This window comes from Mobula hypostoma, chromosome 21, assembly GCF_963921235.1.
Source record: "Mobula hypostoma chromosome 21, sMobHyp1.1, whole genome shotgun sequence".
Lineage (NCBI taxonomy): Eukaryota > Metazoa > Chordata > Chondrichthyes > Myliobatiformes > Myliobatidae > Mobula > Mobula hypostoma.
In genome coordinates, this window is record NC_086117.1 from 18,057,842 (window position 1) to 18,084,327 (window position 26,486).

The window sequence follows — 26,486 nt, forward strand, 5'->3', positions numbered from 1 at the left end:
CAGCCTCAGAATACAATGGCATAGAACAGAAATGAGGGGGAGTTTCTTTAGCTTGAGGTTGGTGTTTGTGTGGAATTCATTGCCACCGACGGCTGTGGAGGCCAAGTCATTTGGTATATTTAAAATGGAGGTTGATATGTTCTTGATTGGTAAGGGTTTCAAAGGTTACAGGGAGAAGGCAGGAGAATGGGGTTGAGAGGGATAATAAATCAGCCATGATGGAATGGCAGAACAGACTGGATGGGCCAAATAACCTAATTCTGCTCCTATATCTTATGATCTTAGTGTGTACCATAGAGGGGGTGCAGAGGAGATTTACAAGGATGTTGCCTGGATTGGGGAGCATGCCTTACGAGAATAGGTTGAGTGAACTTGGCCTTTTCTCCTTGGAGCAACGGAGGATGGGAGGTGAACAAGATGATGAGAGGTATTGATCGTGTGGATAGTCAGAGGCTTTTTCCCAGGGCTGAAATGGCTAACATGGGAGGGCACAGTTTTAAGGTGATTAGAAGTAGGTACAGAGGAGATGTCAGGGGTAAGTTTTTTATGCAGTGAGTGGTGAGTGTGTGGAATGGGCTGCTGGTGATGGTGATGGAGGCAGATATGATAGGGTCTTTTAAGAAACTCCTGGATAGGTACATGGAGCTTTGAAAATAGAGGGCTATGGATAACCTGAGGTAATTTCTAAGGTAAGGACATGTTCAGCACAGCTTTGTGGGCCGAAGGCCTGCATTGTGCTGTAGGTTTTCTATGTTTCTATGTACACTAAGAGTGAATATGTCCCATCTTACTCAATGATTCGAAACTTGTACAGCAGGACATCACTGCTGGAGCCTCACACCACAAGAATTCACGTGCCAGTTAGTTTCCAGCCCACTTTCACCTTGCAGGCAACTCAATGTCTGGACCAACCCTTGCTGAATCCCCTCTTTGTTTCAGCAATACCGAGGATCAAGGACAGTGGTAGGCAGCCAGCAGAAATCGCCGCTACCAGGGGAGGCGCGGTCACTTTGAACTGCGATGCACGTGGCGTTCCTCGGCCAGCGCTGACGTGGCTGAAGGACGGGCGGCCCGTGGGGAGCTGGCAAGGCATCCAAGTGGAGAAGGGGGGCCAGACCCTGAACATTCCAGAGGCGCAGGAGCACCACACGGGGCGATACACCTGCCTAGCCGTGAATGCAGCGGGACAGTCAAACAGGAAGTTTGATTTGACTGTTCTTGGTAAGTTTATTTTAGCTTGGAACAGATTCCACATGTAGAAGATCGGTATTGTTACTTAAAGGGAAAGGGACAGAAGGAGCTAAAGATAGAGAGAATATATTTGGACCGTGAGATGAGGTATAGGTTCGTTTAGAAAGTTAAAAAGAAACATTTGTATACTTTTTATTATCTTATTAGTGTCACTCACTTGTCTCCTTTCACAGTTTACTCCTTAAAAGAGTCAATCCTCTGGATATCTGTAGTTACATGCACTTGGCTAATTGGACATTGGGCAATGCACCCTTAATGCCTGATCCAGTTGGTGTTAGGTGATCATGCCTGGACCACGGCAATGGCAGGACATGAAAATAACTCCTCAGCCTTAAGGTTTTCACTCGATTGCAATTCCTTTTATACCACTTGCAACCACATTGTGTTGGCCCTTTACGGACACTTGCAGGTCACGGCTACACCCACTGCTGAGTAGCCCGGAGCTTGTCATTTGCATCTATTGCATAAGTCACCCTGGCAGACAGCATGTGACTTTGATGTCAGTGTGTCTTAATACTTCAATGTACAACCAGGAATATGTGGAGGGTTTGAAATTTAAAGTGAGGAAGTGGTATACAAACGGTTAATGATATTTTCTATTTTCAAGCTTCACTGTAAATATACATGTTAATATGCAATACAATCAGTGGCCACTGAGTGAGTGTTTGTGGTCTTCTGCAGCTGGAGCCCATCCACTTCAAGGTTCGACATGTTGTGCGTTCAGAGACGCTCTTCTGCACACCACTGTTGTAACGTGCTGTTATTTGCCTTCCTGTCAGCCTGAACCAGTCTGGCCATTCTCCTCTGACTCCTTTCACTAACAAAGCCTCTTCGTCCACAGATCTCCCGCTCACTAGATGTTTTCTGTTTTTTGCGCCGTTCTTTGTAAACTCTAGAGACTATTTTGCGTGAAAACTGCCTGGAGATCAGCAGTTTCTGAGACACTCAAACCACCCAGTCTGCCACCAGCAATCATTCTACGGGCAAAGTCACTTAGATCACATTTCTTCCCCATTCTGATGTTCGGTCTGAACAACAACTGAGCCTCCTGACCATGTCTGCGTGCTTTTATGCATTGAGTTGGTGCCACATGATTGGTTGATTGCATTAACCAGCAGGTGTGCAGGCGTACCTGATAAAATGGCCACTGAGTGCACAGTATACACTTAGAATGAACAAAAACTAAAGTTATTACAAAACACTTTTGAGATTTGGATGGAGTCCTGGTAAATATTGTCCACATAGTCCGTGGCCTACAGTAGACGGAGATGAGTTATACAGCTCTCGTTACATGCATGTGCAGTTCAACTCTTTGAGTGATTATGCAGAAAGTTTGAGGTTAATAACTCATCAGGAGTGATTGATAAGTTTGTGGCCTAAGGTAGAAGGAGATGAGTTATTAACTTCAAACTTTCTGCATAATCACTCAAAGAGTTGAACTGCACGTGCATGTAACGAGAGCTGTATAACTCATCTCCTTCTACCTTAGACCACAAACTTATCAATCACCCCTGCTGTGGGCACTTTCTGGAGATCCAAGATCCGTATGCTCCACGACCGCTGGACTAAGTGTGTAAATATAGGCGGGCGGGGGGGGGGGGTACTATGTTGAAAAATAAACGTGCTAGGTTTTCTAAAATTGACTCCTTCTACCTTAGGCCACGAACTTATCAATCACCCCTCGTACATCTGCTGTAAAACAGATAATGTAATGCTTATTTTCTCCTTCTAGAAGATGCTTTAAACTTATGGAAATGTAGGGATGTATTAATTAGATGTCTTTATTTAATTTATTTCTTTTTTTGGATATATATATATATTTTTTTAAAAACATAAATGAAGTTTATATGAATAAAAGATTAAGTATAAAGCTCCCAATGTATTTTCAGATACTTTATAACATAGACTAGAATTCTATTTCATTTATGATATTCAGAAGTTCAGCAGAAGGTAAGACTTCTACAAAAGGGGTCAATAGACTGGTCATGATCACTGTTCTCTTTAAGCTGTGTGGGTGCATGGCCATGCAGTAACTGAAATGCTCCCGTGCACATAGCCTTCGTTGCCACACAGCCGGAATTTTCTTTTATAAAATGTTTTATTAAAGTGCCGCACAATTTTCAGGCCGTGTAAAAATTTCCTGCTCCGCACAGCTGTAAAAAAATTAGAGGGAATGTTAGCCATGATCTGATTTAGGTTTCAGCTATTTTTGCCAAAGCTCATCAATTCCCCACAGATTTTGACAGTATTATGACAGGTAAACCTCTATGACTTTACACTTCCAACAATCTGGATTCAATTCCCACTGGGTTTGTACTTTCTGCCTGTGACCACGTGTGTTTCCTCCTGGTGCTCCGGTTTCTCCTACATTCCAAAGGCACATGGGTCAGGGTTGATCAGTTCTGGACGTGCTATGGTGGCGTCAAAAGCACGGTGACAATTGTGGGCTATCCCCAGCACATCTTGGGACTGTGTTGGTCATTGATGCAAACAGTGCATTTCACTGTATGTTTTGATGTCCACGTGACAAATAAAGCTAATCTTTTTAAAAATCTTGTATATCTGAAACCATGGTTGTCTAGTTTATTAAATATTTATGTTTCTATGCAAAGACTGACAATGCTTTAATTTATGAAATGTGCTTTGATAATTGCTCATTGGGAACTGATGCAGGCAATCCAGGAGTGGTCAGCATGAGGCTCCAGCCCGGGCTTAGTTGACTGACCACAGCTGGAGTGAACCAGAAATGATATAATTGGCCTCGGTGTTTCACAATTCCATTAAGGTCCCTGTTCCTGACCATTCAGCATCCAGCTGGTTTGTGTAGATCCACAGCAGGATTGGAACGGGGAGGGAGGAAGAGAGGGGGAGCGTTAGAGAGAGTGAATGTACTTTTGTGTCTGTGCGTGTGTTGGGGTGTCTAGTTTGTGCATATGCCTGGATGTAAAAGTCTGTTCTAATGTATTTGTTGGGTGTCAGGATCTATGTGTTGTTGCTATGTTGTTTCTGAATGTGTGGTATGGTGATTGTCTGCATGAGAGGATGCAAGAGTACATGAATGGGCACATTTCTACATGATTGAGTGATAGTATATGCATGATTTATTATGTGTTTGCATATTTATGCACATATAGTGTGTATGTTGACTGAGGTCAGGTCAATTAGAGACATAGTTATAGTCTCAGAGTTGTGGAACAGGCAATGTTCCCTCTAAGTTGTAATGACCAGAATGCACAAAAATCTTGTGCCATGCACTTTTTGCCCTGTGACAACATCTGGGCACTGAATAATTTCTTCAATAAATACAGTATAAATAAGCCAGTTCTAAAATCGGCAGACAAGTCATCACAAACTCGGCATTGTCAACATCGTCCACATCAGAGACTGGAAAAGGAAATGTGATTGTGTACGATTGTGAAGTATACTTAACACGCCAACGAGGTAGAGGGTGACAACCTTTTTGTGCGTAGTTTGAATTCCTTTTAAGTCTGCACATTAGAAAGAACATTGGAAACAGGCCCTTTGGCCGACCTGTTCATGCCGACCTCAGCTAGTCCCATTTGGCCCATAGCTTTCTAAACCTTTCCTATTCATGTATCTGTTCAAGCCTTTTAAATATTGTTGATGTACCTGCCTGAACCATTTCCTCTTCCAGCTCATTCCTTATACTGACCTCCTTCTGGGTGAAAATGTTGCCTGTCAGGTTCCTATTAAATCTCTCCACTCTCACCTTAAACTTCTGCCCTGTGGTTCTTGTTTCAAGGGCAGCATAAAAATGAAAGAGAGGGCATATAATATTTCAAAAATTAGTGGGAAGGTAGAGGATTGGGAAGCTTTTAAAAACCAACAGAAGGCAAATAAATAATATAAAAGAGGATACAAAAAGTTTTTTTCAGATACATAAAGAGTCCAAGAGAGAAAAGAGTCGATATTGGACTGTTCGAAAATGATGCTGGAGAGTTAGAAATGGGGGACAAAGAAATGGAGGATGAAATTAATAAGTATTTTGCATCAGTCTTCACTGTGGAAGACACTAGCAGAACGCCAGAAGTTCAAGTGTGTCAGGGTGCAGAAGTGAGTGCAATTGTTATTATAGGAGAAGGTGCTTGGAAAACTGAAAAGTCTGAAGGTAGATAAGTCACATGGACCAGATGGACTACACCCCAGGGCTCTGAAAGAGCTGAAGAGATTGTGGAGGCATTAGTAATGATTTTTTAAGTATCACTAGATTCTGGAGTGATACAAAAGTACTGAAAAATTGCAAATGTCATTCCACAGATTAAAAGGGTAGGGAGGCTAAAGAAAAGAAATAACAGGCTAGATAGTCTGACTTCGGTGGTTGGAAAGATATTGGAATCTATTATTAAGGATGAGGTTTTGGGGTACTTGGAGGCACATGACAAAATAAGCCAAAGGCAGCATGATTTCTTAAAGGGGAAATGTTGCCTGACAAATCTGTTGGAATTCTTTGAGGAAATTACAGGCAGGATAGACGGGAGAGTCAGTGGATGTTGCCCACTTAGATTTTCAGAAGGCCTTTAACAAGGTGCCACACATGAGGCTGCTTAACAAGATTAGAGCCCCAGGTATTACAGGAAAGGTATTAGCTTGGACAGAAGATTGGCTGACTGGCAGGAAGCAAAGAGTGGGGAAAAAGGGGCCCTCCCTATTCTGGTTGGCTGCCAGTGACTGTTGGTGTTCCCTAGCAGCTGGTATTGGGATCGCTTCTTTTCATGTTATATGTCAATGATTTGAATGACTGAAGTGATGGCTTTGTTGCCAAGTGGGGAAAGTACAACAATAAGTAAGGGGGCAGTTAGGGTTGAGAAAGCAGGGAGTCTGCAGAAGGACGTAGAAAGATTGGGAGAATGGGCAAAGAAGTGATAGAGGGAATATAGTGTAGGGAAGTGCACTTTGGTAGAAGAAATAAAGATGGAGATTATTTTCTAAATAGGGAGGAAATTCAAAAGTCATAGATGCAAAAGGACCTGGGAGTCCTCATGCAAGATTTCCTAAAGGCTAACTTGCAGGTTGAGTCAATGGTAAGGAAGCAAATGGAATGTTTAGATTAGATTTTTTGTAGATTATGAGAACACTCAGTCCTCTTTTATTGTCATTTAGAAATGCATACATGCATTAAGAAATGATACAATGTTTCTCCAGAGTGATATCACAGAAAACAGGACAAACCAAAGACTAACACTGATAGAACCACATAGTTATAACATATAGTTAAAAGTCTCAAAGTCCCCGAGTTGATTGACTCCCGAGTCCCCGATAGCAGGCGGCAAAAGGGAGAAACTCCCTGCCATAAACCTCCAGGCACCGTCAATTTACCAATGCCTTGGAAGCAGCCAACCACAGCCGACACTGAGTCCGTCCATCCGAAAACTTTGAGCCTCCGACCAGCCCCTCCGATACAGCCTCCCGAGCGCCATCCTCTGCCGAGCGCCTTCGATCTAGCCCTGGCCGCTGAAACGCGCAAAGCCGAGGATTTCGGGGCCTTCTGCTTCGGAGATTCAGGTTACTACACAGTAGCAGCAGCAGCGAAGCGGACATTTCAGAAGTTTTCCAGATGTTCCTCCGTACTCTCACGTCCGTCCCCATCAAATCAGAATTGTGCACGGTCCCCTACTTGACAGATAACAGATATCATTCACTGGAGAGGCTGCGCGCGCTGCGTCACGCTGCCATCTTCTCCTCCTATTATGTTAGCATTCATTTCGAGAGGACTAGAATCTAAGAGCAAGGATGAGGCTTAATAAGGCATTGGAATACTGTACCTGGAGTATTGTGAGTGGTTTTGGGCCCCTTATCAGAGACATTCAAGTCAAGAGATCAAGAGTGCCACAAGACGTGCAGGTATGATCTCCAGAAAGCCACCTCATGGGTGAAGTGGCGACTCCGGACTAGACTGGAATTCACGAGGGATGCTTGAGGGCTGTGGCAGGGTTTGAATGCCTTAACCTCCTAAAAAGCTAGATCTTGTGACATAAGGGGCAGCAGAGCTTCGCTTCCAGATGACTCAATGCCTTCTGAACTCGCTTTGATCACCAGAACAGGGAGGAACCATCACAGCCCCATGCCTGCTGATAATCCTTTGGTCTCAGTATCTGAAGGTGACGTGCGGGCTGCCTTCGAGAGTGTGAATGCAAGGAAAGCACACAGTCCGGATGGACAACCGGGCCAAATACTGAAGTGCTCCAGGAGTGTGTTACCCACCTGCTTAAAGCAGGGTTCAATCATATCGGTGCCCAGGAAGAGCGTTGTAACCTGTCTCAATAACTATCGCTCAGTGGCACTGGCATCCACAGTGATGAAGAGTTTTGAGAGGCTGGTGTTCAAGCATATCAGCTCCTGTCTGAGTGGTGACTTGAATTTGCTCCAATTTGCCTACCAAAGCACCGGGTCTACAGCAGATGCCAAGTCCTCGGCTCTTCACACTGGAACATCTGAACAGCAAAGATCAGGATGCTCTTTATTGATTACCGCTCAGCATTTAGTACCATCATTCTCTGTAAACCTATCAGTAAACTCAAAGACCTGAGCCTCAAGACCCACGAGCAATTGGATCCTGGATTTCCTCACTTGCAGACTCCAGTCAGTTTGAATTGACAAAAACATCTCCTCCACAATCTCCATCAGCACAGGAGCACCACAGGACTGTGTGCTTAGCCCCCTGCTCACTTGCTTTACACCTGTGACTGTGTGGCTAAGTACAGCTCCAACACCATATACAGGTTTGCTAATGACATCACTGTTGTGGGGTGGATCAAATGTGGTGATGGAACAGCATATCAGAGGGAGATGGAAAACTTGGCTGAGTGGTGTAATAACAACAACATTTCATTCAATGCCAATAAGACCAAGCAACTGACTATAGACTTCAGGAGAGGGAAACCAGAGTCAGTAATCATCAGAGGATCAGAGGTGGAGAGGGTCAGTAACTTTAAAGTCCTGGGTGTCACCATCTCAGAAGACTTGCCTGAACCCATCATATAAATGTAATTGCAAAGGAAGCATAACAGTGCCTCACTTCCTCAGCTGTCTGCGAAGATTTGGCATATCATCGAAACCCTTGACAAACTTCTATGGATGTGTACCAAACTTCCTGGGATGGCGGGACTTTCATATGAAGAAAGACTGGATGAATTGGGCTTGTACTCGTTGGAATTTAGAAGATTGAGGGGGGATCTGATTGAAACGTATAAGATCCTAAAGGGATTGGACAGGCTAGATGCAGGAAGATTGTTCCCGATGTTGGGGAAGTCCAGAACGAGGGGTCACAGTTTGAGGATAGAGGGGAAGCCTTTTAGGACCGAGATTAGGAAAAACTTCTTCACACAGAGAGTGGTGAATCTGTGGAATTCTCTGCCACAGGAAACAGTTGAGGCCAGTTCATTGGCTATATTTAAGAGGGAGTTAGATATGGCCCTTGTGGCTATGGGGGTCAGGGGGTATGGAGGGAAGGCTGGGGCAGGGTTCTGAGTTGGATGATCAGCCATGATCATAATAAATGGCGGTGCAGGCTCGAAGGGCCGAATGACCTACTCCTGCACCTATCTTCTATGTTTCTATAGATATATACCATCAACCCCGCTGCATTTTTAGAGACGGCCCCCGTTGAGTTGACTGAACCTCCTCATGACTCTCTGCTTTGGAACCATGCCCCGAGCCCTCAGATGCAGCTATTCCAGGGGCACAACTTGCCCTGTACGTGGATGGCAGTTCGCCCGTCTCTGAGACCGGGGAGCGGAGACCGGAAAGTGTGCTGACTGGCAGCAACATTCACTCCATGGTCAAGGTCACTCAGATCACATTTCTTCCTCGTTCTCATGTTTGGTCTGAACATCAGCTGAAGCTCTTGACCATGTCTGCATGCTTATATGCATTGAATTGCTACCACGTGATTGGCAGATTAGATATTAGAGGGCGCAGCCTCAGGATAGAGGGGCACCCTTTCAAAACAGAGATGCAGAGAACTTCTTTAGCCAAAGGGTGGTGAATTTGTGGAATTTGTTGCCATATGCAGGTGTGGAGGCCAAGTCGTCGGGTGTATTTAAGGCAGAGATTCATAGGTTCTTGACTGGACATGGCATCAAAGGTTACAGGAAGAAGGCTGAGAACTGGGGTTGAGGAGGAGATGATTGAATGGTGGAGCAGACTCGATGGGCCAGATGGCCTAATTCTGCTCCTATGTCTTATGGTCTTATTTGCATTACCAAGCAAGTGTAGCTATTAAAGTGGCCACTGTGTATATTTCCAATACCTTGTCAGGCAATGAATGAAGGGTGGGATGCAACATACGACTCACAGCATACAGTGTGTTTGTTATACAGCAAAGCTGCTTTACTCCCCTCTGTGGAGGAAAGAAACTGCAGTAACTTCTCCCAGTACAGGCAGAATAATTTATCCCAATAAAAAACAGTAAGTAAATTATAGGTACAAATAATATGCTTTAAAATAACTTATATTTATAATAAAATTATTAATATTCAATAGTGTTTTTATTCTGACATTAAAGACAGTACAGTATTAGATATACTTTGAGGAAATGTGGAGGTTGTAGCTCAATATCAGCGGCAGTGGGAATTGGTTCTGTTGATGTTCACATTTCCTTCACTTTCTTGACTGAAATTGTTTGAAAGTTCAACCCTCAGCTTTCTGACAGAGGAGTGAACTGCTGAATGTTTGGTTTAAGCAGGAGAGGCTGAGTGATGGAGACAAAAAGAAGACAACATTATGCAGCAAAATGCCATCTCAGGAGCGACTGAATGGCCATTCAAAATATTCAAGGTATATTGAATATCAAAGAATGGATAAATTATACAACCTTGAGATTTGTCTGCTTACAGGCAGTCACAAAGCAAGAAACCTGAAATAACCCAAATACAAGCCAAAAAAAATAAAGACCAACACTCAATGTGCATCAAAAGAGAAAAAAGCACACATATCTTGCAAACAGTAGAAGTGAGCACAGCATTCCGGACCAAATTGAGTCCTGAGATGCGAATCCCAGAGCAGCCCACAGTAGGTACAAAGCCTCGGTCTTAGTTCATCATATTAGCGGGGCAAATCGCTGTGAAGCTTGCAGACATGAAACACCATAGCCAGGGCAGTCTCACAGCCAGGGCCGACCCTAAACTCCGGTCCCAACACACTGCCTTTCCAGTCTATCTGGGCCGGCGTTTAAATTGTCCAAACAGTGGGTTGTGCCTCATATTAGGACCTGGGCCCCACAGCAGTGAAACGCCCCGGGCCTGGACCACACTGTCACTCTGAGCCCAGACCCTGCCGCCCAGACTGAAGCCGCTCTCGACCTCTAAAAATCAGCTTGGCTCTCAAAGCAATCGAACCTCGCACCTGGGTTAGTGGGACGGTCACTGAAACTCCTCTGCTTCAACTCCTCCTCTCCAACCCATTCCGCGTCAACTTTGCAACGTACCAGCACGGCCCATCCTTCAAATTCGCTTCGCCTTCGCTCGCCTCTTCATTGTTTGCGGTGATGATTTACCACACAATTTACTTCAGAAAAGGTGTTATTAGTAGTGTTCTTAGTCAAATTTCTTGCCTTTCAAATGACCAGTAAGCTGTTGCTCACCTTCAGTAGTGCCATTTTAAACCAGAACGGAGAAAGCCACGCGGTCACAGACAGCAGGGAGAATTGAACCCGAGTCAGTAGCATTTGCACTAACCGCTGTGCTACCATGCTGCCCCAGGTTCAGTGAGCATGAGTATTGGGTCCTGCTTGCAACTATTTTTGTAACAAAAACTTCACAATATTTATATGCAAATTTGTCAGCAATAATATTTTTGAGGAGGACTGTATACCTAGCTTAGATAATTTTCAATCACCTACCTGTGCCTTCTTAAAATTTAGAATCAGAATCAAATTTATTATCACTGTCTTATATGAAGTCAGATTTGGTGTTTGGTATCAGCTACGTAAGACATAAAATTGCTAAAAATTACCAAAAAATGCACAAAAAAGGAAAAGATATGAGGTATTGTTCATGGGTTCACAGACCTGATGGTGAAGGGGAAGATGCTGAATTGTACAATGCCTATCTGCAAACTTCGTCCCTTGTAAAATTGATTTAACCTTGGTTCAAGAGGGGCAAAAGGCTTTTTTATTTAATGCTGGTCAAGAAACATGCAACAGAAAAATACTGGAGATTATGTAAATCAGAAATAGAAACAGAAGAATGTGGGAATCATTAATCCTGTTCCTCTCTTCACAGATGCTGCCTGACTTGCTGAGTATTTCCAGCATTTTTTCATACATACAACTGAACAAATCATATTTTAACTATGATTGAGTAATTATATTTATATGAAGGAAAATAAGAAAAGCTTTATATACATGGAAACAAATTCCACAAATTTACCACCCTTTGGTGAAAGAAATTTCTCTGCATCTCTGTTTTGAAAGGGTGCCCCTCTATCCTGAGGCTGCGCCCTCTGATATCTAATCTGCCAATCACGTGACAGCAATTCAATGCATAAAAGCATGCAGACATGGTCAAGAGCTTCAATTGATGTTCAGACCAAACATGAGAATGAGGACGAAATGTAATCTGTGACCTTGACCGTGGAATGAATGTTGGTGCCAGATGGGGTGGATGGAGTACCTCAGAAGCTGCTGGTCTCCTTGGATTTTCATGCACAACAGCCCCTAGTATTTACAGAGAATGGTGCGAATGGTACAGGGAAGATCAGCCATGATCTTATTGAATGGCGGAGCTGGCTCGACGGGCCAGATGGCCTACTCCTGCTCCTATTTCTTATAAAACATCCAGTGAGCAGCAGTTCTGTGGGCAAAAATGCCTTGTTAATGAGAGAGGTCAGAGGAGAATAGCCAGACAGGTTCAAGTTACCAGGAAGGTGACAATAACCACATGTTACAACAGTGGTGTGCAGAAGAGCATCTCTGAACACACAACATGTTGAACCTTGAAGTGGATAGGCTACAGCAGCAGAAGACCATGAACATGCACTCAATGGCCACTATATTAGGTACGAAGGTAACTAACAAAGTGGACATTGAGTGTAAATACTGCATGTAAAGTAGCATCATGGTGTATTTAGGTGGATAAGATAGGGGTGATGGGGAATGTCCTCCAAGAGGACCACAATCTCCTCATTGTGATCGGAGGCTTGCGTTCCTCAAAGAACTAGAGAGCTATGCTGGCTGGAGTCAGGGCTTTATGCTTTGGCTCTTGGTAGGTCACCCATGCTAAAGAGGTCAAAGGGTAGAGATCAGACTAAGAGTGGTCCACCGATCTTCCAGGTTTGAGGACTAACAACCCTGACCGGTCAAAGAAAACTGTTATGGAAACAGCAATGAAGAATCCTACATCTGAGTGCCATGGTAGTCCTGCGTCCCCATCTGGAAAATGCGTGACTGACAGTAAATGGAGAGGAAGCTACTGATATGATGAAGGAAGCGGTGAGGTGGAGGACCTTCATTGCTGCCCTAAACACCAGCGGCATAACGGGCAAAGGAAGAAGAGGAGGGGGAGGAGGAATGCAATCTGAGCACACTCAGGGCTTAGCTATTTCTGTCACTGCCAATCTTAAGAAAGGCAGAAGGCCAAGTGCCATGTTCAAAGCCAGGGCTTTTATGACCATGTGTCTGATGCTCAGTTTCCTCTGTGATTCATTAAATCTTGGAGTGGTGTCTGTGAACAACACACTGACTCACTTTCTTTATGTGTTGGAAGATCATCTTTCTTTCTTGCCTTTTTCTTCAGTTTAGAAGTGTCAATATTTAGTTTTGTTTCAAGTGTATGAATTGGTCATGGGAGTGTGATGGAGATGCGACCCGGTCAGCCTGTTTCTCTCCACCGTTGTCAGATAGCAATTCATGCATTGGCATGGTTGGTGATTATCCACAGGATATTCAAAGCAGATCACCCAAACTTTTCCCCAATTGGCAACTGCCAACTGGGCGGGGAGGCAAAACATGATAGAGTCATGGAACATTACGGCATAGAAATAGGCCTTTCAGCCCATCTAGTTACACCAAACTGTTATTCTGCCTAATCCCCATTGATCCACACCTGGATCATAGCCCTCCGTCCCTCTCCCATCAATGTACTTATCTCTTAAATGTTGCAATCAAAGAAACTCCCTCTCAGGATCCCCTTAAATATTTCACCTTTCACTCTTAACCCATGACCTCCAGTTCTAGTCTCGCCTAGTTTCAACAGGAAAAGCCTGCTGCTCTGTCTATACTGCTCGTAGTTTTGCCAATGATCAGAAGCACAAGGACCCGTATGAAACATGCCGACTGTGAACAGCAAACTAAAGAGAGGTGGGGAAAAGTATTTTGGAAAGTTTCTATTCAACGTCTCAATGGACACTGTCACTGATGGTTGATTCACTTTGTATATATGTGGCATGGTAGTGTAGTGGTTAGCACAATGCTTTCCAGTACCAGCGACCCAGGTTCAATTCCCGCCGCTGCTTGTAAGGAGTTTGCACATTCTCCCCCAACCACGTGGGGTTCCTCCGGGTGCTCTGGTCTCCTCCCACGGTCCAAAGACGTACCGGTTGATAGGTTAATTGGTCACAGTAAATTGTCCTGTGAGGTTAAATCAGGGTTTGTTGGGTGGAACGGCTGGAAGGGCCTTTTCCACACTGTATCTCAGTAAAATAAATAAGTTATTCCTCTTCCACCTACCCCTTCCCCACACCTTCACAACCCAGCAGGAGTTTCTAATGCTCTTGTTCTCTCTCTCAGCTTTCCTGGAGTGAACTGCTTTTGCTCACTGCACAGAGCCCCTCTTAATTTAAACTGCATCCTCAATAAAATATAGCGTGCAGGACCATAAGGAAGTAGATTGAGAGGTCAAGAGTCCGTCAACATACATGAGGACCATTCAGGAGTCTAATAACAGTGGGATAGAAGCTGTCCTTGAACCTGGTGTACGTGCCTCCAGGCTTTTGTGTCTTCTGTCCATTGGGAGAATGTCAGGGGGGGTGTGGCGGTCTTTGATTATGCTGGCCTCTTTACTAAGGCAGTGAGTAGTGTACAGAGTCCAAAGAGGGGAGGCTGCTTATTTTTCCCAAAGAAGTTGAGTCAATAGGGCTGCGGAAGGATTGACTTGTAAATGTAAATCCAACGTCTGCATAAGGCTGGCGTGTGTTGATTTGCCATGTGCAACCAAAGTCTGTGTCAATTTTATTACAGTGCCTGGATTGTCTCAGACACTTTCCTCCCTGCTCAAGTGTCGATCGGGTGCTCGGTGCTAAATGCGTGTGAAAGGCAGTGCTTAATAGCCAGTTAATATTATCAAGACCCCTGGGGTAGGGCTCAAAGGCATTGTGGTGCAGCTGATAATTCTTCTTCCTCTCAGATCCAGAGATCTGGATTCAATCCTGACCTTGGATTGTTTTCAGTATGCATGTTTTTCTTGTGACTATGTCAGTGTTGGTGTGATTTTAAGACCATAAAACATAGGAGAAGAATTAGGTCATCAAGTCACTCAATCCTGGCTGATCCTTTTTTTCCCCTCCTCAGCCCCACTCCCCAGCCTTTTCCCCGTAACCTTTGATGCTGTGTCCAATCACGAACCTATAAAGCTCTGCCTTAAATATACCCAGTGACCTGTCCTCCACAGCTGCCTGTAGTAATAAATTCCACAAATTCACCATTGTCTTGCTGAAGGAATTTCTCCGCAACCTTGTTTTAAATGGACACTCTCTAGCCTGAAGCTGTCCCCTTTTGTCTTCGACTTCCCCACCGAGGGAAACATCCTCCCGCATCTAGTCTCTTTCAACCTTTCAACATTCGGAAGGCTTCAATGAGATCCCCCTTATCCTTCTAAATTCCAGCGACTACAGACCCAGAGCTATCAAATGTTCCTGGTATGAAAACCCTTTCATTCCTGGAATCATCCCTGTGAACCTCCTCTGGACCCTCTCCAATGCCAGCACATCTTTTCTTAGATGAGGAGCCCAAAACTGTTCACAATACTCAAAGTGAGGCCTCACCGGTGCCTCAGCATTACACCCCTGCCCTTGTATTCTCGCTCGTGTTTTCACACACAACAGTCTCAAGCAGGAGTTCTCAACCTTTTTTTATGCCATAGACCAAACCCATTAAGGAAGGAGTCTGTGGACCCCGGGTTTGGAAGCCCTCTCTAGAGTTTACTGAGAATGGTGCAGAAAAACATGATCCAGCAAACGGCAGTTCTGTGGGCAAAACCCCCTTGTTAATGAGGGAGGTCAGTGGAGAATGGTCAGATTGACTCAAACACGCATTTATACCCACAAACCATTTTCTCCCACATCCTAAGTTTAATGGATCACCCCTGAGAGTAGACAAATGGGAACAAATCAAAAGGGAGTTGTTGAATATGTGAGAAGGAGTAAGTTGCAGACATGGAAAGTAAATCTGGGGGGAATGGGACTGATGGGATTGCTCTGCTGTGAGCCAGCATAGACTCGATGGCCAGAATGGCCTCTTTGTTGCCGTAATGAGCAGGTAAGTAGCACTTGTAATTAGTGTTATTATTAGTGTTTTATGGCTCCATGTGAGCTACGTTCACTGGTTGTGACTCATACAACCGAACCTCCTGTACCTAATAAAGTGGCCACTGAGTGTGTAATATCTGGTATACGCTACACCCTTGGCTTTTCTGACCCCATGCTCTGAGGTGCCCTACGTGTGACAGACTTGAGGGTTCTTCTCAGAACCAGACTGTGGCTCATCCTGTTATGTGCCACACCCTGTAACACAGCCTGTCCAGCGTGCGAAACTCTGGGTTCACAGTGCATAAACATTTTGCTTTGAGCTTTGGTAAGAAGACATAAAATCAAAGAAACTGGCATGGTCTGAGGTGTGCAATTCAAAGCGTTCTTAATTTAAGAAAAAACATTCCATTTTTGAGATTTATATAAACAGTGCACAACAGTATGTAAGACAAGCTTTTCGCTGTATCTTAGTACGTGGCAATATTTTTATAAAAATTTTATTGAGATACAGTGTGAAACAGGTCCTTCCAGTCCTTTGAGCCGCACTGCCCCCCCATTACCCAATTTAATCCTAGCCTAATCACGGGATAATTTACAATGAGCAATTATCTTATCGATCAGTATGTCTTTGGACTGTGGGAGGAAACCCAAGAGGTCACGGGAGAACGTACAAACTCCTTACGGGCAGTAGTGGGAAGTGAGCCTGGGCCACCTGTACTTTAAGGTATTGTGCTAACCACTATGCTACCGTGCTAGTTGGTTTAGGTTGTAGAGTTTTTACTTTTCTTGCAATTTAACCTTCCTATATTTGCTTGTATTTTTATATAATCACCTACATACATGTGATTTTTCAAAGATTTTTCCAGTAATTGCTTCTGTATTTTTCTGGAAACTTCTTAATTTCAGTAGCGGGTATCACATTATTTGAATCTGGCTATCTTATTGGTTAACTGATAAGAATGGAATTTCTGCTTATCTCTACACTGGTATGAGAAAATTACAACTACTTCTAGTCTCTTTTTTTCTTTGTTTCTCTCAAAGCTTCTTCTTGTAACAGTTAATTGGCCATAAGCTACAAGTTTTATGTTCCATTCTTGACTTTCGAAGAACCTTTGGATCGCAAAAGCATCAGGATCTAACAATACCAATACAGTACTTAGACAGGAGGAAGAAATGTCTAGCAAGGGGCTGCATTGCTGTCTGGTGTTCCTCGAGCTGACTGACAGCTGAACTGTGTGTGTTTGTGATCAGTCCCTCCAGTTATCGTCGGGGAGTCGGGATCTCTGGAAAATGTCAGCACACTCCTCAGCAGCTCCATCACTCTGATCTGTGAGGCCACAGGCTTCCCACCACCGACCTTTAGCTGGTCCAGAAATGGATCACCTGTGGTTCCCAACAGTAGGATGCAAGTGCTCTCTGGTAAGACATGAAAAAACCTTCCATTTTCAGAAGTCTTTTTTTTTAGAAATATATCCTTAATACGCTGTGGATTTTACATGGACTTTGCATCGGAGAAGAGTGGTGGTGTTCATTGCTGGTAATGATGGCGTACTCAGTCACTCTGAGCAAATCATGTAAAGTAAATTCCTCAGCTTTAAATGTGACCCCTGAGTCACAAAGATATCTTGTTCAGAGATGACCCTTGGGTCATGTGAATTGTCAACAAATCACCTAACATTGTAGATTATGGAAAATGCTTGCAGACATCTGTGTGTGTATTATACACACACACACAAAAAGACAGACAGACACACACACATACACTCACACACACAAAGAGACAGACACACACACACAAAGAGACAGACAGACAGACTCACATACACAAAGAGACAGACAGACAGACTCGCACACATAGAGACAAACACACACACAAAGAGACAGACAGACAGACACACCCAGAGACAGACAGACACACACACACATACACTCACACACACAAAGAGACAGACACACACACACAAAGAGACAGACAGACAGACTCACATACACAAAGAGACAGACAGACAGACTCACACACATAGAGACAAACACACACACAAAGAGACAGACAGACACACCCAGAGACAGACAGACACACACACACATACACTCACACACACAAAGAGACAGACACACACACACAAAGAGACAGACAGACAGACTCATATACACAAAGAGACAGACAGACAGACTCACACACACAGAGACAAACACACACTCAAAGAGACAGACAGACACACCCAGAGACAGACAGACACACACACACATACACTCACACACACAAAGAGACAGACACACACACACAAAGAGACAGACAGACAGACTCACATACACAAAGAGACAGACAGACAGACTCACACACATAGAGACAAACACACACTCAAAGAGACAGACAGACACACACACCCAGAGACAGACAGACAGACACACACACAAACACACACTCAAAGAGACAGACAGACAGAGACACACATACGAAAAAATGTCTTAATGTTCGTGCACTTGCAGACATACACTTGCGAACACATCAGTGTCTATACATAAATACATACAAGCGCACAGGCACACACACACACAGACATGTGCACGCACACGCACACACGCGTGTACACAGGAACATGTAGTTTTTATGCCACATGTCAACAATGCTGATGACGAGTCTCTGGCTGCTCAACATCTATTGGTTTAATTTGCTCCTCAGCCTGAGGCTAACACCTGGTAGTACCTGACATTGGAATAAATCTCACATTAGCTAAGCCTCTCATTTGGTAATATTTTTTCTGTTACTGTACACGTAAGGAGAAATAAATCAACCTTTTGATGTCTGCCAAATATTCAGAATTAAAAGTGGCTGGAATCTGAAAAGTAAGGGGTGGTTAGATATTAATTAATGTTACAGAGTGAGCTCTGCTTCTCTGCAATTAAACATTTGTGAGCCTGCAAATGAAAATGAGTGAATGCAGAGCTCAGACAATCTTCTGGTCTGGTTTCTCCTGTTTTATTCCAAAGGTATGGATTCTCACCTTCTTTTTCCCATATTTCCTTATGTCATAAGAAGCCACTATTCAGCCCACTAAATCTATGCAATCACATCATTCCCATTCCCCCACTTATTTTCCTGAACCTAATCCTTCACCTATGCTGATATATGATTTTGGGGAGCCAATTAACTTAATAGCCAGCATGTGTTTGGCACGTGGGAGAAAATCAAAGTTGTCAGAGGGAGAGACACTAAGAGACTGCCAGACAGCACTTGTCCTTGTAAATTCCACACAGACAGTAGCTGAGTAACACTGTAGTTGTGAGACGGGTGGGCTTCCAGCGGAGAACAATGTGTCAGCCATCAACTCCTCCCCGGATCATCTGGAAATGCTGAATTCAGTGCGGCAGAGATCTGCAGCGCCACTAGTTCAACTTGGTCCTGCCAACAGGGAGGAGAGTGAGCCATCCTCGCTGTCTACCACCTGAAATTGGCCAATCAGGTGCTTCTATGCTGTGGAGTAGGGATCAGAAGCTCTCCCCTTCAGCTTTGTGGTACTGAAATGACTGGCCATCGGTGTACCCTGCTCAAGTCTGGGAACTGAGGGAAAATTCTACCGTCAAATCTGGGGCAAAGGCTATCCTGCCCCTTCATGAACTGTTAGACAATGCATTGTCGGTGTTAGGTTTTCATCATCAGCTTACTTGTTACCTATAGTTACATCCTTCAGGCAATGCTCCAGTTTCTAAAAAATTTGCAGGTGTTACTCAATTAAGTTTCCACAATGAATCTTTTCCCCTCTGGCTCCTCTTGTTAAGTTCAAGTTTGCACAGAAGTTGTTAACTATAGGTTTGGTTTTCTGCTTTAGTTATTTATGATCCTTCCTCCCTCTTTCCAAGGTGGACAGACCCTCAAACTGACCCGTGTGCTTGAGGGAGATGCTGGCCACTATGGCTGTGTGGTCAATAACACCGCAGGGGAAGCCAAGAAGAGTTTTCACCTTGATGTACTGAGTAAGGCAGAACTATAGAGGATTTTATTCAATAATTTATCTTTCTTCATTTCTAGGTATTTTATGTGAACTCTGAAATGAGTAATATTTTTGTGAAGCAAAACAAAATTATTGTAGGTGCTGTAAATCCAAATGAAAAGAAAAGAAAATTCTGTAATTAAACAGCAAAGTCTTTGGAGATGGAAATAGTTACTGTTTAAGGCTGATGAGCTATCATTAGAACCATTAACAGGTGGTTTAGCTATGGAGTCCCAACATAAAACAGCAAATTTAGCTTTATCACTGATGATCTTTCACTACAGCAAGAAACGTTAGAATTATAGAACAGCTTTTGAACTGTGACAGAAAGAGGAAAAAATGAAAGGAAAGGAAAAGTTTGAGATGTAGTTTGGGATTGTGGTATATGAACTCATGATACCCCTGTAAAATGCACAGAAATAGAACCTGGTTTTCTCTTGATTTCACTATTTTTTTCATTATAAAGTTCCTTCCTTTCTGAAGATATCAAAAGTTGACCCAGATAACACCAATTTGCATTTGATAAAGAGGCAAACTCTTGTTAATTATTTCTGTTCTTTCCTCAGGTGCCTCTCCTTCTTCCCTTTTCTCCCATGGTTTACTCTCCTCTCCCATCAGATTCTTTCTTCTCCAACCCTTCACCATCCCCGACCATCTGGCTTCACCAATCACCTTCAAGCTTGTCCTCCCTCCATTCCCGACTTTTTTATTCTGGCATCTCTCCCCTTCCTTTCCAGCCCTGATAAAAGGTCTCAGCCCAAAACGTCAGCTCTTTGTCCATTTTCATAGATGCTGCCTGACCTTCTTGAGTTTCTCCAGCATTTTGTGTGTGTTGCTCTGGATTTCCAGCAACTGCAGAACCTCTTGTGTTCATATTCTCCAGAGGAAGTTGTCAGACTGCTGCAACACACATCCCAAAATTCAACATCATGGTCTTCTGTCCTGGTAATGTTCATCCTCCCACTCAGACTGTTGCTAAATCTTTCCACTTGCCTTCACTTCCCCTCCGCTCTCAGAATTGTCTTATTTGCTGTATGTCAGGAGTGTCAACAGTAGAAGTTTAACAAGCAAATAATTGAACAGATAGTCCTGTTAGATGGATAGAGTTAAAGTTCAGATCATGCTCAATCTTACTAAATGACTGAACAGATTTGAAGGGCTGAGTGGCCTTCTGCAGATTACCAACAGACTAAGTACTATAACCCCCTCAGACTGGGTTGGGCTCCACGTGCTTACTGATGGGGTGAGTGAAGTTAACCCCTCTGTTTCAAGAGCTTGATAGTTAATGGGTAGTAACTGTTTCTAAGCCTAGTAATGTGAATCCTAAGATTCCTGTACCTCCTTCCTGATGGCAGCAGTGAGAAGAGAGCATGACCTGGGTGGTGGGGGTCTCTGATGATGGGAGCCCTCAAGAAGGCATTACAATTGACAATATTCAATGTCTATTGCTTTATTTCCTAATGACGTCTTTTGAGTCAGAGAGCCTGATCGTTCTATTGACAGTGTTGATGTATGAAAGGATCAAAGTACATAAGTATGTGAGATATCAGTTGAACTTGGTATAGCAGACGTTCCAGGCTGATCAAGGAAGAGGATTGGAGCAACTGAGGAGTTAGAAGAGATGATCAAACACAAAGCAGGGGTGTTCTGTAAAGGAAGGGACAAGTCAGGGGAGTTTGGTTGAACTGTGTCAGAGAGGACAGCTGATAGTGGTGATGGGTTGAGCACATTAGGAGGCCTGAAAAGTCTGCTGTGACAGAGCAAAATGTGCCCTTTTGTGCAGGTCCTCCCAGCATTCTAAGTGAAGACCTGGTGAAGAAGATTCATATCAAAGAAGGGGAGAACGCCAACCTGACCTGCCTGAGCACAGGTGAGTCTGAGCCAGAGCTTTCCAGTTGGAGTAAAGACATTAGCTCAGTACTTCTGAACGCTTGCCCCCTTTACACTTCTAAGGCCAAGGACGTGCTCTGTAACCCGGCTCTCCCTCACAAACAAGGTTACTGACCATGTCTGAGTGCTGATCTATTATGGAACCATTTTGGGGTCAGTCTCGGGGTTAGCTGGATGGTGGCCAATAAGGCCTGCTCTCTCAATTTGCCCTGACTAGTAGCAATTACCCAGCACACACTTCTGCCAGGAAGCCAGTTGCCCATCCTAGGAGCCCAACTTTTCTGATTTTAACTGGCATCCATATTCCAGAAGTAGGGAATGGGATCTGTCGCATCCCCACAGGAAAAAGGGTGACTTCCTATGATGTACATAATAAGTTTATTGTCTTTCTTTTTAAATCTTTTTATTAAATAAGTATACAAAAAGGTAAGCCATATAGACACTAATACATTGTTAGAATATAATAAAATTACAGAAGATATTAATACAAAAAAAACTTCAAACAATGTAATTTAAACATAACATACCAAGGTAACATAATAGTATACTAATTTTATATATATATCAATAGAGAAAAAGAAAAAAAACCCCCAAAAAAAACCCACCATGCAACTAACTAAAAGCAAAGCAAAGCAATGGGCTAACTTGAAACCAAACAGAGTTAAACTTAAAATCACGTCCTCAATCCCGACCTCCATTAAAAACAGTAAAAAAAACAAGAAGGGTATATATTACATTAAATGAAAATATTGAATAAAAGATCTCCAAGTCTGTTCAAGTAAGTTTATTGTCAACGTACATAAATATCACCATATACTACCCTGAGATTCATTTTCTTGTGGGCATTCACAGTAAATACAAAGAAACACCATCGAGTCAATAAAATAAACAAAATAGTAATAACAACGTCTCGCTCAATGTCAGCAAGACCAAGGAGCTGATTGTTGACTTCAGCCGGAGGAAACTAGAGCTCCATGAGCCAGTCCTCATCGGGGTATCAGAGACCGAGAAGATCAGCAACTTTAAGTTCCTCGGTGTTATCATTTCAGAGGATCTGCCCTGGGCCCAACAAGCAAGTGCAATTATGAAGAAAGCACAGCAGCGCCTCTTCTTCCTTAGAAGTTTGTGAAGATCCAGTATGGCATCTAAAACTTTAACAAACTTCTATGAACGTATGGTGGAGAGCACGTTGACTGGTCGCATCACGGCCTGGTACGGAAACACCGGTGCCCTTGAACAGAGGATCCTACGGAAAGTAGTGGACACAGCCCAGTCCGTCACGGGTAAAGTCCTCCCCACCACGAGCACATCTACCCAGAGCGTTGTCGCAGGAAAGCAGCATCCATCAACAAGGACCCCCACTTGCCAGACCATGCTCTCTTCTTGCTGCTGTCATCAGGAAGAAGGTCCAGGAGCCTCAGGACCCAAGTTATCCCTCAACCATCAGGCTCCTGAACCAAAGGGATTAACCACTCAACTTCACTTGCCCAATGGCTGAATTGTTTCCACAACTTATGGATGTACTTTTAAGGAATCTTCATCTTATGTTCTTGATATTTATTTATCACTTTTTTCTTTTGGGTTTGCACAGTTTGGTGTTCTTTGCACAGTAGTTGCTTGTCCGTCCTATTGGGTGTGGTCTTGAATTTCCAGCATCTGCAGAATTCCTCATGTTTTCACTGATTCTATTGAATTTCTTGGAATTACTGTGTGTGCCCACAAGAAAACATATCTCAGGCTTGTATATGGACACATATAGGAACCTTGATAATAAATTATATTGCACCTTCCCCTTCACTGTAAGTAGGAAGCATGCCAAAATTAACTGTTGAATAGAGCTTGCCAAGGCTTAAGAAATTTTTGTTACTCACCGTAAATCACAACTATTTTGAGGCTGACGCATTGCTACAGGGCATTTTTGGTAAACGAGGTGACAAGGAACGGGTACCTTTGCCCACAAGTCCCTGCTGGTTAAGATTGTGATCTCAACAGTGCTGCTGGGAATGGAAAGATGGGAAAACTTGCCAAAGTTAAATTTTATTTGGAGTCATGCAGACCGCAGTACGTACCACAACCGTTCACTTCCACAGCAGGTTGTTGGACAAATACCCCTTCGCTCTTTCAGCTATAAAATTTATGTAAGGGAGGAAACTGAGAGAGAAATTGAAATAATTCCAGTGACACAAAGGAAAATTTAACTTCACAGGATAAAAATGTAAAATACCAGAGGACATGTTTTTAAAGGTTAGAGGGGAGAAGTTTAAATGTGATGTGAGGGGCAAGTTTTTTTTATACAGAGTGGGGTAGGTGCCTGGAATGGGTTAGTAGGGATAGTTGTGGAAACAGACAATTTGGTGGAGTTTAGGAGACCTTAGATAAACTCATAACTGAGACATTTAAGAACTCCTAGGTAGGCACATGGATGAATGAAAACCGGAGGGGTGTCTAGAGGGAAATGTTAGATTAATCTTAGAGTAGGTTATAAGGTTGGCACAACATCGTAGGCCCAAGGGCCTGAACTGTTGCTGTGCTATTTTATGTTCTATGATAATAAAGGGGCAAGGAACCAAGATAATTCAGGTCCCACACGGAAGGTTGGTTAGGAAGGTTCAATCGTTAGGTATTAATATTGAAGTAGTAAAATGGATTCAGCAGTGGCTGGATGGGAGATGCCAGAGAATGGTGCTGGAAAACTGCTTGTCAGATTGGAGGCCAGTGACTAGTGGTGTGCCTCAGGGATCTGTACTGGGTCCAATGTTATTTGTCATATACATTAATGATCTGGATGATGTGGCGGTAAATTGGATGAGTAAGTATGCAGATAATACCAAGATAGGTGGAGTTGTGGATAATGAAGTAGGTTTTCAAAGCTTGCAGAGAGATTTGGGCCAGTTAGAAGAGTGGGCTGAAAGATAGCAAATGGAGTTTAATGCTGATAAATCTGAGGTGCTACACTTTGGTAGGACTAATCAAAATAGGACATACATGGTAAATGGTAGGGCATTGAAAAATGCAGTAGAACAGAGGGATCTAGGGATAATGGTGCATAGTCCCCTGAAGGTGGAATTTCATGTGGATAGGGGGTGAAGAAAGCTTTTGGTATGCTGGCTTTTATAAATCAGAGCATTGAGTATAGGAGTTGGGATGTAATGTTAAAATTGTACAAGGCATTGGTAAGGCCAAATTTGGAGTATTGTGTACAGTTTTGGTCACCAAATTATAGGAAAGATGTCAACAAAATAGAGAGAGTACAGAGAAGGATTACGAGAATGTTACCTGGGTTTCATCACCTAAGTTACAGAGAAAGGTTGAACAAGTTGGATCTTTATTCTTTGGAACGTAGAAGGTTGAGGGGGGACTTGATAGAGGTATTTAAGATTATGAGAGGGATAGATAAAGTTGACGTGGATAGGCTTTTTCCATTGAGAGTAGGGGAGATTCAAACAAGAGGACGTGAGTTGAGAGTTAAAGGGCAAAAGTTTAGGGGTAGCATGAGGGGGAACTTCTTTACTCAGAGAATGATGGCTGTGTGGAACGAGCTTCCAGCAGGAGTGGTTGAGGCAGGTTCGATGTTGTCGTTTAAAGTTAAACTGGACAACTATGTGGACAGGAAAGGAATGGAGGGTTATGGGCTGAGTGCAGGTTGGTGGGACTAGGTGAGAGTAAGAGTTCGGCACGGACTAGAAGGGCTGAGATGGCCTGTTTCTGTGCTGTAATTGTTATATGGTTATATGGTTATATATTAAGAGCAGTCCTGAAGAATGGTCTCAGCCCGAAATGTTGACTGTCTATTAATTTCCATGGATGCTGCCTGACCTGCTGAGTTCCTCCCGCATATTGTGTGTGTTGCTTTGGAATTCCAGCATCTGCAGACTTTCTCTTGTTTAAGTACAGAGAATTTTGTTGGATGAAAGAAAAACGGAGGGCCATGTGGGAGGTAAGCATTCGATGGATTTTGGAGGCTAAAAGGTTGATACAACATCCCGGGCTGAAGGGTCTGTACTCTGCTGTGCTGTTCTATTATTCTGTGTTGAATATCATAAATATGAAAGGAATGGAGGGATAGGGATGATACGGAGGTAGAGAGGACACATTATAAATTGGCATCAAGATCAACACAGCATCTTGGATCAAATGGTCTGTCTGGTTCTGTTCCATATTTCATGTCTCATGTTCCATGTTGCATGTTGCATGCAAGGTATCTTCATTCTTAATTAAAGTAACTTTAGGGGAGCAGCTGAGCTAGTTCTTATCCAGGAACTGATTGGTATTCAAAGATCAGATTACTTTTGCAGTCGCTGAGTGTCTCTTAGACATTTAAGCACAACAAAACAGAACCATACCACTCAGACTAAACCATTCTGGGCTAGAAATTACCTTAAACGTGAGGAATTCTGCAGATGCTGGAAATTCAAGCAACACACATCAAAGTTGCTGGTGAACGCAGCAGGCCAGGCAGCATCTCTAGGAAGAGGTACAGTCGACGTTTCGGGCCGAGACCCTTCGTCAGGACTAACTGAAGGAAGAGCTAGTAAGAGATTTGAAAGTGGGAGGGGGAGCTCCCAAATCTCTTACGAAGGGTCTCGGCCTGAAACGTCGACTGTACCTCTTCCTAGAGATGCTGCCTGGCCTGCTGCGTTCACCAGCAACTTTGATGTGTGTTGCTAGAAATTACCTTACTTCCATTTAATGGCAGTAAACTTCAACACTGCTTTTGAAAGTCACAATAAAGTTGAGGTTTACAGAAGAGCATTATCAGGGTGCCCTGTGTCAGTCCCAGCACGATATACTCAGTTGATCTGTTGCAGCCTCTGAGAGTTTCAGTTTCTGCTCCCAGCTCCCAATGAGATACAATATAGATTTGGATTTACG

General features: G+C 43.5%; 1 protein-coding gene across 1 annotated transcript in view; it reads left to right on the plus strand.

The window, feature by feature from the left end:
• LOC134360080 (hemicentin-1-like) overlaps positions 1-26,486 on the plus strand; it is a 425,813-nt gene that overhangs the window by 225,435 nt on the left and 173,892 nt on the right. The window contains exons 45-48 of the mRNA XM_063074161.1: positions 940-1,221; positions 16,984-17,151; positions 19,594-19,707; positions 21,508-21,594. Coding sequence (XP_062930231.1) covers positions 940-1,221; positions 16,984-17,151; positions 19,594-19,707; positions 21,508-21,594 — 651 coding nt within the window. The remainder of the gene's footprint in view (positions 1-939; positions 1,222-16,983; positions 17,152-19,593; positions 19,708-21,507; positions 21,595-26,486) is intronic.